At 40.5% G+C, this 16,038-nt stretch overlaps 1 protein-coding gene across 1 annotated transcript in view; it reads left to right on the top strand.

Moving 5' to 3' along the window:
- The window catches only part of TENM3 (teneurin transmembrane protein 3), a 127,862-nt gene that overhangs the window by 93,021 nt on the left and 18,803 nt on the right, over nucleotides 1-16,038 (top strand). The window contains exons 17-18 of the mRNA XM_082481979.1: nucleotides 71-225; nucleotides 1,112-1,986. Of these exons, the coding sequence (XP_082338105.1) occupies nucleotides 71-225; nucleotides 1,112-1,986 (1,030 nt within the window). The remainder of the gene's footprint in view (nucleotides 1-70; nucleotides 226-1,111; nucleotides 1,987-16,038) is intronic.

Here is a 16,038-nt window from a genome sequence, read left to right as displayed (position 1 = left end):
GTTATGGATTATATATGGATATATTATCTGTTCACTGCTAGTACAAAAACCTAATTTCTTTTCCCTAAAGGAATAGCGATCGACAAGAACGGGTTAATCTACTTTGTTGATGGGACCATGATCAGAAAAGTAGACCAGAACGGAATAATATCCACTTTGCTTGGCTCCAACGACCTGACCTCGGCACGACCTCTAACCTGTGACACCAGCATGCACATCAGCCAGGTACCTTTTAGCTGCTGCTAATTTGGAAAGCTGAGCTGGGGCTAGAAATGCAAATGCAGCTTTTATTGCCCCTTGTAATAAAACTGGGTGGAGTGCGTAATGGATATTTAACAGCAGAATTTGGGGAGAAAGAAACCTGTTCCAAGGGCATGAACCGCAGTGCATTCTCTTGGCTATAAACGCCACTGTATTCAATTTTTCTGCCCATAAAGTTCAGTTTAGTTTAGAACAGCAAAACTATCAGCAGGAAGCATTAAGTCTGGTAGTAAATACTGGGAGAATGGCAGATCTGTTAGAACTATCTTGGCACGCTGATGTTTTCTGACTGGCTAACATCCATAGCCTGCTAGAGGGAATGAGAGGATATATACAAAAGAACATATTTTTCTATTTGTCTCAAGAAGCTTTTGCAGGTAGGAAGGGACAGCACTAGTGGTATGGTCACAAATGGAGTACAGTACAGTGTTTCGTAATCTGTAAGACAGTAAGTCATTTTTGCTATTACGAGAATAAAACATGAGTACTGTCCCTAAAGTACGCATTTAGACTTTGATATCTGTCTCCATTTTTATTTATGCATTTGCGATACAGAAAAATATAACATTTATTGGAGAGGAAATTCAACCTATGTTATAGTTCCAGTGCAGCTGGCTTATTTTCAATAAAAAAGATGTCTGAGCATAGTTCCCCTCGCCTCCCTGGAAAGCTTTAGCTTGCTGCATGTATTTTCCTGCAAGTCTTTTTGTCGTGATTGGTCACAGCAGATGAAAAATACAGCAGTGTCCTTACAGCAGTACTCCTTACTGTACTCCTTACTGTACTCCTTACAGCAGGGTCTAAACTGAACACTGTTTAACTGTTTAACAAAACACTTCTTTTTGTTAAGGTTCGTCTGGAATGGCCTACAGATTTAGCTATCAACCCAATGGATAACTCCATTTATGTTTTGGATAACAACGTAGTTTTGCAGATCACTGAAAACCGTCAGGTTCGCATCGCTGCGGGGAGGCCAATGCACTGCCAGGTTCCTGGAGTGGAGTACACGGTGGGAAAGCACGCCGTACAGACCACACTCGAGTCAGCAACTGCCATCGCCGTGTCCTACAGCGGGGTACTCTACATTACAGAAACTGATGAAAAAAAGATTAATAGGATAAGACAGGTCACGACTGATGGAGAAATCTCATTAGTTGCTGGAATACCTTCAGAGTGCGATTGCAAAAATGATGTCAACTGTGACTGTTACCAAAGCGGAGATGGCTATGCTAAAGATGCCAAACTCAATGCCCCTTCCTCCTTAGCTGTGTCTCCGGATGGCACCCTGTATATTGCTGATCTGGGAAATATTAGGATACGGGCTGTGTCAAAGAATAAACCCTTACTGAATTCAATGAACTTTTATGAAGTTGCTTCTCCAACTGACCAAGAGCTTTATATCTTCGATGTCAATGGTACTCACCAGTACACTGTGAGTTTAGTCACCGGAGACTATCTGTACAATTTTAGCTACAGTAATGATAACGATATTACTGCGGTAACAGATAGCAATGGGAACACTCTTCGTATCAGACGGGATCCCAACCGGATGCCGGTAAGAGTGGTCTCTCCTGATAACCAAGTCATCTGGTTGACGATAGGCACTAATGGCTGTTTGAAAAGCATGACTGCACAAGGGCAGGAGCTTGTCTTGTTCACCTACCATGGCAACAGTGGGCTTCTGGCAACTAAAAGCGATGAGACGGGATGGACCACTTTTTTTGAGTAAGTACATAAAATAAAGTCAGATGCCTTATAGTTTCGTTGAGTTACACAGTAGCATTTGAAATGTTTCTGGAGACTGATGAAGTAACTGTAAAGATGACCCTCGATAACAAAAAGATACTTTTTGTTTCCCATGCTGTCTTCCTCTGTCTGACTTCTAAACGTTGGGTCTGAATAATTTTAAATTCATTATTTTGAATTTCAGTTTTATATATTGAAATAATAGTGAGACAACATTTCACTCTTGTCAAGAAAAATGTAATGCAGACAACCACGATTTTGTAGATTTGCATCAAAAACTAGATTCTCATCCCATTTGCTCATTAGATTGACATTGTTCTGCAGCAAATACTGACAAGAAATTTGTCTTCGCCACTCGGTATTTTTTTCTTTCTTTTCTAAGTAAAAGCATGCCTACGTGATCTTTTGCTCCACCACCCCCCCCCCCCCCCCCAAAAAAAAAGCTGCGTGGGTATTTTTTGGAAGTTGTAAACGGTTGTGTTTCACTGAGTGACAAATATGCAGGAAGGGTCTCCTCGATGACCCGGCAGGCTTTCACACAGGGGGACCTGGGCAGAAGAACCTGAGAAAAGAAATGTCCGGTAGGAATAAACTGAAAACAGAGAGACCAACATGTGGTGTAGAGGTGCGAGCACAACAGCCAGAGGTATTAGTGGAACGGTAGGACTCGTGATTTTTCCAGCCTCGGAAAAAATCTTTTCAGTGAATTGCTTTACCCTGTGTTGCAGTCATTATGTCATCGATGCCTGTTCATAACCGCCAGATTAGCAAAACGTTTTACAGAATCCTCAATTATATTGATTAAGGAGGGTCATGAGCATTTATAGATAAACTAGTAGAACCTGAGAGGTCAGGTACAGGTTTCATAGGCAACTTCATCCCCAAATGAGCTGAACTACAAACTGATACGCCAAACAAAACGGAACAAAACTGCAGCTTAAAATACAAACAATTTATTTCAAAAAATATCGATGTAGAATTAATGAAGATTTTTTTTTTCAGTCATCGCTGTCAACTGGAAAAATATATGTATTTTGAAATCACATGAAAGACATGCTAAGGTTGGGTAAAAATGTGTCCATGAAGGAAAACGTAGAGATAGTATAATAAGTAAAAGTATTAGAGGGCCCTCAGCTGAAGTATTCAGGATTACAAAGGGCATCATGAAAATCCAGTAAGTCCCTCTGCTTTTTCTTTTTTTTTTTCCCCTCTTTTTTCTCCTATCTTTATGATGAAATGCAGTAGCAACTGCTGCCAAGGTCAGGGCCTAAAAAAAAGCTTTCAATTCAACAGACATGATAAAGAAAATAAAGTGCCGGTGTCAGGCAGTGGCAGCAAAGCCAAACATCTGTGTTCTGAGATAACTTCACATTTCTGTCAGCGTACATTTGGCTGAGGCAGTGTGCAGGAGGACTCTGAGCACCTGTATCTACTCTCCAGCCTTTGCATACACCCGTCGGAGACACGAGAGCAGCAGGTGCTGCTTCACAGCATATTGTGTCCTGAAGTGGAGACAGGGCTAGAAACGCTGATCCCAAACAAAGACAGCAGGTGGAATGGAGCTGCTGCCAGTTTTAAGGTATTCTTACAATAATCTGTAAATTGGCAGGGCTTCGGTAGCGGGCATGTTCCCAAAGCGTTAGCGCACGTCTGTAATATTTAATTGTGCATTGGTGCATCCGCTGCGTATCTTTTTAGGTCCTGCCAAGAGGACACAGAAGCACAGCGAGGATACGCAGAGGAATGCGAAACTGTTCAGTCGAGAGGCCATGTGTTCTGCTTCTCCTGAGTTAGCCCCGTCCTGCATGCTGAGAGACCAAAGCACGGCTTCGGATGGGCTGGGAGTAGTCATACGTTTCCACAGAGAGTAAATTCGGTGTTTAACTGTCAAACACACAACCACTCGTTTCCAGCAGGCGAGTTGGGCAAGGCAGTCAATTTGGGGGATAGTGAAGTCCCTTACTGAAATTAAGGCATCTGCTGGGTACAGCAGGCACTTTAAATCACGCTGGCACTCATACTGGCTAATTGAGGACCTAGAGTTTTAATCAGGGCAGTAATTTCTCACCATGTTGCCTGTAGTTTTTGTGTAGCCTACTGTGGTGCACTGCAGAAACAGCTGATGGCTCCTGAATGCGTCTTAATGGCATCTGCGTGATCACAAAAAAGTGGATATTATATTCACTACTAAGTTATTAAGTGGTTGATAGGTCTGTATTTTTCATCATAGGGAGAATTTAGGGTACTGTGTGTCATGCAGTACGTTGTTATTTACTGAGTCTGTAAATAGCCATCTTTCACACCTGATCTGCTTTCACACGGACTTTCTGGTCTGAGATAGGTCATGTCCAGCTGGCTTCCGGAGAACCCAAAGGGCAGGCTATGCCCCTCAGTCAGTACGAGTATTATTTCCAAGCTGCTGTTTATACGCTTCCTAAAGCATTACCTCCGACCAATGTCCTGTTAGAATTCCCCAGCTGAAATAATTACAGAGAAAGCTAGGCAATTTCACTCACCCCGAATTTGCAAGTGTATGAGGCTTTTGCGGAAGCGAAGATATTAATCTCCTCCCCGTAGCCGTAGTGAAGCGGTAATCTGTTTAATTGCAACAAGGAGGATTCAGATTAGACATTTGGAAAAACTTCACGGTGAAGGTTTTGGAGCCCTGGAGCAGACAAGACGACGAGAGTGACCCCTTGCCCTTCACAGACTATCTTTAAGAACAAATTAGACATCTTGCAGGACCAACGCAGGAAGAGCGGATCCAGCCTTAGGGTAGGGGTTGGACCACAAGACCTCGCAAGGTCCCTTCCAGTCATGTTTTCTGTGATGCTCTGTACAAGTTAATACCAAAAATAAAAAATTGCACTGATTATATAAAGCTACAGGGAATAAGTGGGAAAAAAAGCACTGTGTTATTTTTCTTGCCAAAACAGCATTCTTAAAAACATCCATCGGCATCATAGCTGCTTACTTCGTTTTAACGTGAAATCCCCATGCACCAAATTTGTGTCTGTATATTTCCCTTTTGAAGAAAAAGTAGATATAAACATGACTATTTTGCCATTTTTTATTCCAGGATCAGCAAACATTAGTGTGACTTTGCTTTTCAGCGCTGATGATTTGTAAGGTTAAACCTGAACAGGCTGGGTTTCCAGAGGCTTCTGCTACCATTGCCAAAATAGATGGAAACCATGTGTATCGTGTAACGGCTTGGGGGGAGGGGGGGGCGGGGACGGGACACACATGACAACATGGTGTATGTGCATGTATCACTCTCCCAGCTTTTGTATATTCACATCTGTAGGTAGCGTGGGCTAAAAAAATTTTCAGCTGAAGAGATTTCTGTTGAAAAAACGAGGTCTTGTTAAAACAGAAAGTTTTCCCTCAAACATCAGGCAAGGAGTAAGAAGTTAGAAGAAGAAATCATTCTGACTTCCTTGTTCTATTTTAGTAATAGCAAAATATTTCAGTTTCATTGCTGGATGCATTTTCTTTTTATATCGGAGTTTATTCAGGTATTTTATTTACTCTATTACATTATTCAGAGTCTGAAAATGTTTTCGGAAGGGGATAGAATTTATATTCCATGGTGAATTAGACTTTCTTCCCACTCAGAGTTAAAACTTTTCAACTGTTAGAATTTCCAATGGACTAGAAATGACATTTTTCACCTAGCTCTGAGTTTGGCTGGGTTGTTTCACCCTTTGGTTGTCACACATCTGCTTAAATGGCTGAAGTTAAATCGGAGTAAAAATATTGCAGGTTTAGTAATAAAAAGATCAGTCTTTGGAGCCAATTCGGTAATAGCTTCATTAATCTGTTTGTACAACTGGACCGTGGATCCAAAGGACTTAGATCATTTCAGTCGGGTTCTCAGTGATTCGAAAGCAGATTTATGAAAACAATTTAATCTTTTTTTTTTCCTTTTTTAGAACAACTTTTCAGTGAAAGGAGGAAATCTTTGAAAAAACATTGCATCCCAAAAATTGGCAATCACTGTTCTGGCACATATTAAAGCATTTGGAGTTGTTTCTTTTCATGGCTTTTTTCCACAGTCTAAATCACACTAATATCAGATCCAAAAGAAGTTTACTTTTTTATTTCATTTAGTCTGGACGCTAATTAATCTAGAGTTTATTTTATCTAGTCTCCACTTTGCCTGAAGAAGGGAAGGACTGACATACAGGAAGTGTTTTTTTACAGTCTTTGTGGTTTTTACAGTGAAAATTGTTAAGTACTAACTTGAATTATTTAGGATATCATATAATCTGTTTTCTGTATTTGTTTAGACTTTGATTTTTGTATATCTTTATGGCAAAATGGATTTCTGAATTCCTATTTTGTTAAGTGTTATAGTCTGCTGATCAAAATTGACACTTTATATTTCAAGAATGTGTACTTTTGTAAAGTACTGTTACTAAAATTCATAGTAACTGTTATCTGTTATCAAAGGTCTAAAGACTTGCTGAATAAAAAAAAGATATTAACAGAGCATTCACAAAAAGGATTGAAAATACATGCATACTAAAAAACCAATGGCCTCCAGATTAGGTTTTATAATGAAATTATATTATTAAACAAGGTGTGAGAGTAATCAGCCTAATCAAATTCCGTTGTTATAAAATTGTGAGATATCTGAGCTGGGAATGATTAACTATAACTGCATATTATGTATGCATAATATGAACATTTCAACAGATAAATCTTAAAAGTTGAACTAATTATATGCATATTTCTAGTGACACTTCCTAGCTAGCCTATATATGACATTATTTTTGTGCAGCAGTTTCCATTCTGCTTTCACATACCGAGAGCTAAGCCAGGTGCACGGAAGGTGCGTTTTCTCTGGACCTAAGTTTCTGAAGTATCAGAAGTGAACTCCTAAAAAGCCTGATGTGCCCCTGTGCAATCGCTTCATCGTGTAGGAGGCCAGACCTGCCCCCAGCCTCACACCCCAGGGCTCCATCAAAGCCATGCCATGCCAGCAGTTGCCAGCCAGGCTTTAAATTCAGCTGAAAATGGCTGAAAAGCTCCCTATTAATTGAAAGTTTGACGATGCTCAAGAGGGCAAATTATTCCAGAGCAAAAGCTGCTATTACTCATGACACTTAATCTGACCAGAAGCCTAAGGCAGCCCCCTGAGAAGGTCCCAAGTGTGTTGTTCAGCCCCTCTTCTTCTGAATCATCCCACTATCCCGAGTCGCTCCCTGGGAGCTGCTGGAAGCTGAGCACACACCTCACTGCTCTCATTCAGCTTGCTCCATGACTACTTAACTTCAGCGAGGATGTTACAGGGAAGTCCGGCTGAATCGTTGGCCTGCTGCCCTGCCAGCCTCCGGCTGGTTTGTGCTCCTCGGGTTGCTCAAAGGAGTTGGTAGAGGCCAGAACTGTTCCTCCACCTCACAGCTCCCCTGGGAAGTGCAGGCGGCATGTGCCTTTGGCCTTCTCCAGCCCTTTTGGTTAAACTCAGATAACTTTCCTCCCTTAGCCGGGAATCAATTCCAATAGCCACTGTTTCTTATCTCTTTCCTGCCTTCTCTCCTCTGGCCTTCATCTCCTTTCAGGAGCAGTATCAGCAGGCAGAGATCTGATCCAGACTAAGATGCCTCCTGCTCCCTGCAAATTCACTGCCTTTCTTCCATGTCTCTTTTTTTGCTCTCCAGACCTTGCCCTCCTACTATGCTCCCTTACTTTCTTACCTTGTATCTTGCTCCTTCCCCTGTCTCCCATCATTTCTCTAAAGCGTGTTTGGCTTCCCCACCTTTTCCTTTCCCAGCGGTGCATTTCTTCTCAATCCCCTCTTGTATCTCTTGACAGTCCATCCAATGTTTCCCCGGGCACTTCATGCCCTGAGCTCATTTGTCTTCTTCCCCTCCTCCCTCTCCTGCTCAATTCTTGTCTCCGAGGGAATGCAACAGAAATCAAAGAGAGTGACATTAGCAAGCAGAGCCCTTACAAGTTTACTTTGCTCCCACAGTTAAATTAACGAGCTTTCCAGCCATTGTGGAAAGGTGCTGAAATCATGCAGCATGTGAAATCCTTACCATATTTTTACAGACTAGAGAGAATCGCAGGTAAAAATCTCTTTTCACTGCATGCTGCAGAGTATCACCCTTTGCATATTATGCTTTTACTGACCACGCATTCAGTGCTGTGGTTTCCGTACCACTCTGTGATGCAGAGTAAGATACTGCCTCTGGCTGAGACTTGTTTCATTTCCCCACGTACCAGGCACATCGTCTGTAACTATCGGCATTTGGCAACAGGGAACAGATGATATTTAGCAGTTTTTCTCTTGCTTCATCTTAATGCATTGCTGCTGGAGTCTGGCTTGGAGATACTGAGATTTGGCTTGTAGAAAAGGCTATAGAACTTCTACTCAAAGATTTCATTGAGATAAAAGCAAGTATTTAATTTTGACCAGATAAAAATTATCCCCCAATAGTAGTGTCAATTCACTTGCACTTTTACTGTATATTAAGGCATTCTGAATTCAGTTTTCATAATTAACATTGCTATACCATTTCCTGTAACATTTGTAGGGTTTTATTTTCCTATAACATTTGTGCTTCTATTTGTGTTCATTTTTCTCTCACATTTATGTTTCAGTAATATGAGTATCTAAAAATGCCTGGTTTTCTTTTTCCTTGCAATTTGGGGGCTTTCATTCTCATTTGATTCTGTTTTCTTACAAATAACAGAACTTTGTACAAAATTGTTTTCTGGATTTTTTATCACCTCTGAAGAGCATTCTCTCAATGTCCTTGGTATCACAGTGCTTTTTAGATATTTTTATCCTTTTACCATCAACAACTTCCTATAGCTTCTGCTTTTACTGCTGCTTCTCGCTTCATCAGTCTAAAACATAGTGGCTATAAAATAATTAACTGTACTCATTAAAACAGTTTTGTTCAGCCAATTTTCATATTCTTCCATTGACTCTTGTGGCATCGCATGAGCCCTTGATTACAAATCATGACTTACAAATGCAATGTCTTTGATCTTCCCGTATTATATTTACTCAGGCAGCAAAAGACATATTCTCTTCATTCTTAACCATCTCTGAACTGTCTGTTTGGGAATATTTTTGAGATATCCAGCCCTTTCCTAAGTGCCTCTTTAGCCACATTGCCTGTCTCAATCCAGCACACGATACATGTATTTCTCTCTTAAAGCACATTTCTCAGGGACTAGTTGGTTCTCTGTTGGTCAACATTTGGTGCTTCTCCTCCTCTCAACATGGCACAAATTGAAACTCTGGTCAGTGTAACCCTCTCTCACCATTTCACGTAGGCCCTTGGGGGCAAGGCTGGCCAAAAGGCGATTCAAACAAGTGTTCCCCCTACCCAAAGAGAACTTGTAGGGAAAAATATCAGGCTGACATGTTCGGTTTGTGCATGGCCGCAAGCTGAAGAATAACATGGTTTTTTTAAACCTTCCCTTGAATACATCAGTACTACACAAATATGTAACCGTGCTTCATGTAACATGCAATTTCTGAGAGAGAGGCACTTAAGTGACAGTTGTGCTTGCTGGCCATGCTTACCATGTTTCTTCTTTAGATGAATCATTAAATACATTTTTTAAATTTCTTCAACTTCCTTTTACTGAGAATAGAGGTTATGATCTCACAATTTTCTAAACTGGAACTGTAATTCAACTTCAGAGTAAATTTCATAATTATAATACAACATGTTGTTATACACTTCAGTCTTGTAAGGCTTGTGCAGACAGTGGAGCACACAAGCTTGCTGTTTTAGACTCATCCTGCTTAATAATGAAGCAGCCATGTTAAAAATAATCCATTAATAGATACCATTAGATATCAATGTGAAATTTTTTGAGAGAACTGTAGTGTGTCCCCTGATTGCTCTGATATCAGTAGTATAACTTGTCTGATAGTCATTTACCCATTTCTTCATTCTTGAATGTTTACTGGTCCATGTCCATAGAATCAGGCTAAGGAATAAAAGCAGAACCGAGAAACCACTGACTAGGTAATAATATCAAAATAGCAACGCTGAAGACACATATCAACATTATTGCATCTTACATGTATGAGAATGCTTGTATGAGTATGCTTTGATTTCTGTCAAGAAAATTGGCATGTGATGTCTCTGTGGTTTTGGAAAGCACTTAGAAGTAAGGATAATTCAGAAAAAAAAAATAGTATTGTTCCTGTTAATGACATAAATGTCCTGCGTTGTCAATCCAGTCAGCTGTCCTCAGGCTCCTGAAAGTATCCATTTCACTTTGGCTTTATCAGGGACTTAATAATACCATTTGTTCAGTTATTGACATGTTAATATTCTTGTCCCCTGTTGATTTTATCTGTCAAACAGAAGTCGGGGAGGCCGTAGCCAAGCTAGCTCGCTCTCCTCTACACTCGCTTCGCGGGGGACGTGTGGTGAGGGTTGAAGGGCAGCTCCAGACTGAGCGTGAAAAGGTGGCACTCTATTTTCAGTCATGCTGTATTCAAACACACAGCCCCCATTTTCAAGCCTCATCAAGAGATTTGGTCTTCCTTGATGTCCCCAGTGAGGTCAAATTGATCAGTGCTCCCGGGAGCATACAAGGGCACACGTGCTCGTAAGTCCTCCCTAATTCCCTCCGAAGAGGGGAGAGTCTGTCACTTTTGAAGCCTGCATGGGTTGGGTGTGACTTGTGCTCTGAAGCAATAAGGATCTTATTCTAAATTAACCATAGAACTTGAATCTAGCAATATTTGTTTACCGTCTTGGTATTCCAACTGTCCTAAAAGAAAAAAAAAAGAACACACCCATATAATTTTGCTTTCCTTTTGCTAAATTTGCTTTTCAAACATAATGTAATTTAGGAAGTTCACTATGTCACTTTTTGTGACTGTAAAAACAGTAAAAACACCCTCATAGAGTTTTTACCTTCCAAAATGAAGGAAAAAAAAAAAAAAAAAAGAAGAATTAAGAGGAAAAAGCAACACTACAGTTTATTCTATGAACAAAATGTCTGGCCAAAGAGACCATAAAGGCCTATGCACTCAGCTTCGATAGTGTAAGCAGACCTTACAGCAAGGGACGATCTGTCATACAAACTATATATACAACAACATTTCTTCTATTTGAAAGGCCACACTCCGGTATTTACATCGACAAGGCACACAGTTTATTTGTACAGTAATAGATGAGCTAAGAAGGCAGGGGGGAAGTGACACAGAAACAAACCAGCAGCCCCAGGGAGCCCTGAGATTAAAGACACTGTGCGCAGGAAGCTGCTGCGGGGCAGGACCTGGCTCAGCACACCCCGGCAAAAACCAGAGTCCGGCCCCTGCAGGCCCCACGGGGCTCGGGGGCAGTGAATTCCCATTAGAGGGAAGTTGAAAAGCAGGGCATGAGCGTTGAGGTCTTGTAGATAAAAGCCTGGCCACTGTAATTTAGGCTTAGCTTCATCAGGAGAAGCCCCATTCAATTGGTCTTGAATTGACTTCACTCAGTTCGTAAGGGTACGTGGTGCTGAGGGGCACCCCCAGCCCTGAGAACCTGTTCCATCCCCAGGTAACACCTCTCGCTTCAGCCACACTGCCTCCATCCCGCTGCTCCCCGTGCACCCCTTCCCCCTTGCACATACACTGGAATTGTCCTTCCTGCTTGTCAGAGAGCACCATCATCATTAACACCATTGATTTGTGCAGGTTCTTGTGCATGTAAGATGGATGTCAGAAACATGAGTGAGGAAAGAGTTCCTGAGTTTGTTAAGCCTTCTGAGAATATACATGGCAGGTGCTTATCGCAGCAAACAGCACAGTGTGGGAGGATTGCAACACCGTACAGCAATGAGTGAAAAGTTTGGCAGTCGTCTGGCAAAAAAAAAAAAAGTAAAGAAGCAACCCAGCATGATAAAGTCATGTATTGCTTCTTTCATTGCAAAGCACCGCTCCCCCTAAATACCTGTCTCTGAAAGTCATTTTGGATTAGGCTGTGAAGGTGGTCAGTCATACTGCAGCACAAGCACAGAGCTGGCGCTTGTTTGCCTGGTTGTGTGAAGTAGAAAATGAGCATCAAAAACTCTGTACGGAAGTGAGCGAGCTATCGCGAGTGAAGGTGTTGATTCATCTCTTTGAGCTCCCTTTCCAACAAACATATTTTCTGCAGTGATTTTCGTTTAGAGTGTGCCTGTTGTTTTGCAGATGAGTTATGGCTGTCAAGAATGGCCTATTTAGGTGAATTGTTCACATGTCTAGTGTGCTGAATGCCAGTTTACAAAAAAAGACTGAAAACTACCCTTTTAACGTTATGACAAAATAGACACTCACAAAAAAAAGCCTCAAAAGCTGCAGTTATAGCAGGAGAAGGTGAAAAGAGAAATTGTCAATCGCTTTCAAGCTGAGGAAATTTCTTCATTAAACCTGGGCTGAAAAATTCATCCTGACCCCATTGCTAAGACAAAACAGCGTTACCTGAATTATTTAACCAGTTGTATGAACAGTTGCATAAGACCTTCCCAGAAGGAAACAGGATAAAGACCCTTTCTCCATGGAAGGCAGCCATAAGATAAAGGGACAGGAAAAGCAGACCAGGTGCTCGAATTTAAGCTTGAGTTATCTGACACTTGGTTGAGCAGGCCAGAGAAATTTACCTTTCATGCCCTTCCAGCCTTTATGTTTTGGTGAGTTTGCATTTTCTGCCCATATTCCATTAAAAATCCAGGTAGACAAACAGATAATTTCCTGTCCAGAATTGGACTTTGGGCTTCAGTTTACTTTAGATACTTCCTAGAATCATTCCTGGACCTGTTTTCTGTAATTCCTGTTTATCCACTCTTTTCTCTGAGCTACGCACAGCAGAAAGGAGAAGGAAAAGGCAAAAGAAGAGGGAGAGGGAAAAGGAAAAGCAGTAGAGCAGGAAGGAAAAGGAAAAGATGGGAAGGAAGCTTTTTTTTATTCATATATTTAAAATTCTGTACGACTGGAAATAATGTTGAATTTTCTTCTCATGCTTAACAATATTCCCTATAAGAACAAAGGAAAAATGCTACCCTTCATAGACAATAATCAAGTTTAAAAAAAGAAAATCAATTCACTTGTAATTTACAAGCCTACTAACATACATCAAATTGTCATTTACGACACATTTGCTTCCTTCTTGTTAAGCAAAACAAAACAATATTACCCAGACATACAGCTACCTTATTGTTTATGGTTCCACTTTAAAAAAAAAAAATCTATCATCTGTTGTACCTCAAAAGGAAGTTACAGTTTAATATTTTGGGTTTCCTGATATATTTATACTGTGAATTCACAAGCGACATGCCAAACCTTTTAAGATGTCAAATACACTGTGTGGAAATAAAGGAAAATATACATAAGGTATTTCAATTAATACTATTTTTAAAAAGGCAGGTTGTAAATGAGTAGTTATGGATCCACTGAAGTGTGTATTACAATAAGACTAAAGAAGAAATGCCCCCCCCCCCCCCCAAAAGGAGAAATCATTTGTCAGTCCACGCATCTGTGGATTTTTTTCACTTTTTTCATTCTTAGCAGGCTCAGTCAGTCACTCTTTAGACAAATAAAGAGCAAATATGCATATCAAAAGGAGGAAAGCAACTCAGAAATGGAGTAAAGGGGGAAAAAATAACAAATTTCATTATGTTGAAGTTGAGAGCCTTTTCCCCACTTTCAGAAACCCACATAATGGTTAAAGATGGTCAGAAATAGAGCTCCCAGTAAGCTGCCGTGCCATGTTTTAAACCTGTGGAGGACGGGTGATGAAATGATAATAAAAGTGATGAAATAGAAACTATGGGTTTGCTTCCTTTTGATCAGCAAGATAACTATTGTGTTACTGGTTTAGCAGTGCCGTGATGCCCTGTCGAGGTGGCTTCTCTTTACTGTAGCTTTCTAACTATGAATTCACGGTTTGGGAGGCTGAATACAAGTGCAAGAACGTATTTGCAAACCGACAGTCTTTAATGTTAAAGGCAACCGTCCTCAATGTTAATAAGACCTTAATGTCCTCATAAGCTGAAGGAGAAGATATCTCATTGCCATGTTAGGACAGATTTTTCAGCATGTGTCAGTGTGGTGAGTACACGCCTAAACCAAGAGCATGCTGCGCCTCTGAAAGTCAACTTTGACCCCTCTGTTCTCACCTGCCAAGAAGCAGCACCTTGGTATATAAGGCTTCTGACAAATAGTTTGAAACAAGTAGGGTAATGTTCTATCATTTTAGCCACTCGATACTTTAAGATGCACAGAGGAAATGCCTGATGTGTGTTGAGTGAGAATGTAACAGTACTTTTCATTTTACTGTCAAAATTATACATGTCTATATTATGAAATGCATTCATGCCTCATTTCTCTATGACAGTATCCCAACTAATAGTATAATCTGTAACCAGTCTTTAAAGAAATACATAATTCGCATTTGCACTGTGTGTCTTGTTATCTGAAATGTGCAGGAACGGGTGTGCCTTGCTCTTCAACCTGACATGTTTACAATAGCAAAAAAAAAAATTACAGAATTTCTTTTGCTAAGGGAGTGTGCTGCAGAGGTCTGTGGAAAAACACTATCAGTCATAACTTCACAATTGGCTTTAGCAGCAACCTTTACTATACACTTCATTTCCACAGCTCCGGATTTTATGTTGAAGTAACTTCCAATATAAAACATTAATAATGCTCTGCAGGTTGGGGTTGAGCTAAATGTGCTCCAAAGTAAGATACAATGCACATGAGAAACAAGCCAGAAATAAAGAAAGTAGGGCATTTCCATCTGTGACAAGGCTTACCAGGAAGTTATCACTGCAAAGTGAAGTGTCCTACATAGACTAGAACAGAAAATGGTCTGGGAAGGAATGTAATTAAAACTAAAGGAGATGAACAATGGAAGAGAGACTTCCAGCAGGTGAAGAGCAAAAGGTCAAGAATCTGGGAAGCTGATAATCATTATCTCTGAGAAATTCTCACTGAAGAAGGGTAAAACTATCTGGCAGTGGCAGATCATCCTAAAGAAGAAAAAGAATTTGATCTAAGGGGAACTTCAGCTAGCGGCGGTGGCAGCTGTCCCTGCTGCTGTCTTCTGTAGTTACTGACCAAATATGAAGATCGTTAGATTAATGTGAATGGAAATGAGTTGATGGGATTAATGCACATGAAGTCACACCCAGTGAGCAAGTTTCCATTTTAGATTCTTGAAAAGTTTACGTGTGAGTTGCTCTTGAGGAACTGAAGAGGTTGGTTGAATGGCTTTGCTGTGGAGCCTGGCACAGGAGAAAGATCAGAGGGCTCCGCGGAAACACGTGTGCCTGAGCTTGTGTTTGGATGAAAAGATCAAAGAGGCTGTGAAATGCCAAATATAGTCGTTCACCCTCTAGACTTTAGATCTCATTCCTTTTAGGGCAATTTCAATATTAGAACACTAGGCAGATAAAAGAAATCTCTCAGTCTAAAACTGACAATCTTGGATGAATAAATTCACCTTGGCAGCAGAATGCAAGGATGTTTGGATGTAATAAGAAAAATGGCAGAGGAATGCCCAAAGGTATAAGTGATGTTGCTATGCTGAGCATTGATAAGGCTTTCATTGTGGACAAAAAGATATCAGGTATAAAGTAAGTTTAGTATTCAATGTGCTGTGAACAAAATGAAGGACACACATTACAATCCATCATAAGATAGAATATGTAGTAAATTGTACAAAGACCGATTTCATTTCTTTCCTTTTGTTCCTGGCTATAAAAGTATCAGAAATCCTATTCTTACCTTTCACATCTCAGTCACATTTTCTTCTTGCAGTAGGATGCCTGAACCAAGCAATCATGACTTTTAAGGTTCTTTCAGCTTTAAAGTTGTGTTTTTAAGGACATGAATGTGTAGCATGATTTTCTGCTGATCTTTGAACTCTCCCCCACTGTAATAATACTAGCTGCTTATCTCAGGCTCATGATGTGCTTCCATGTATTTGCAAAAGAAGAGACCAGTTCAGGAACTACAGGCACAGAGTCAAAAACTACAAATGCAGAAGCAAGGATGCATAAAACAAGAAAAGTGAA

Source organism: Vanellus vanellus, assembly GCF_965231255.1.
Source record: "Vanellus vanellus genome assembly, chromosome: 4".
NCBI classification, from domain to species: Eukaryota; Metazoa; Chordata; class Aves; order Charadriiformes; family Charadriidae; genus Vanellus; species Vanellus vanellus.
The sequence above is the reverse complement of the archived record's forward strand: the minus strand, read 5'-3'. Positions and strand labels throughout refer to the sequence as shown.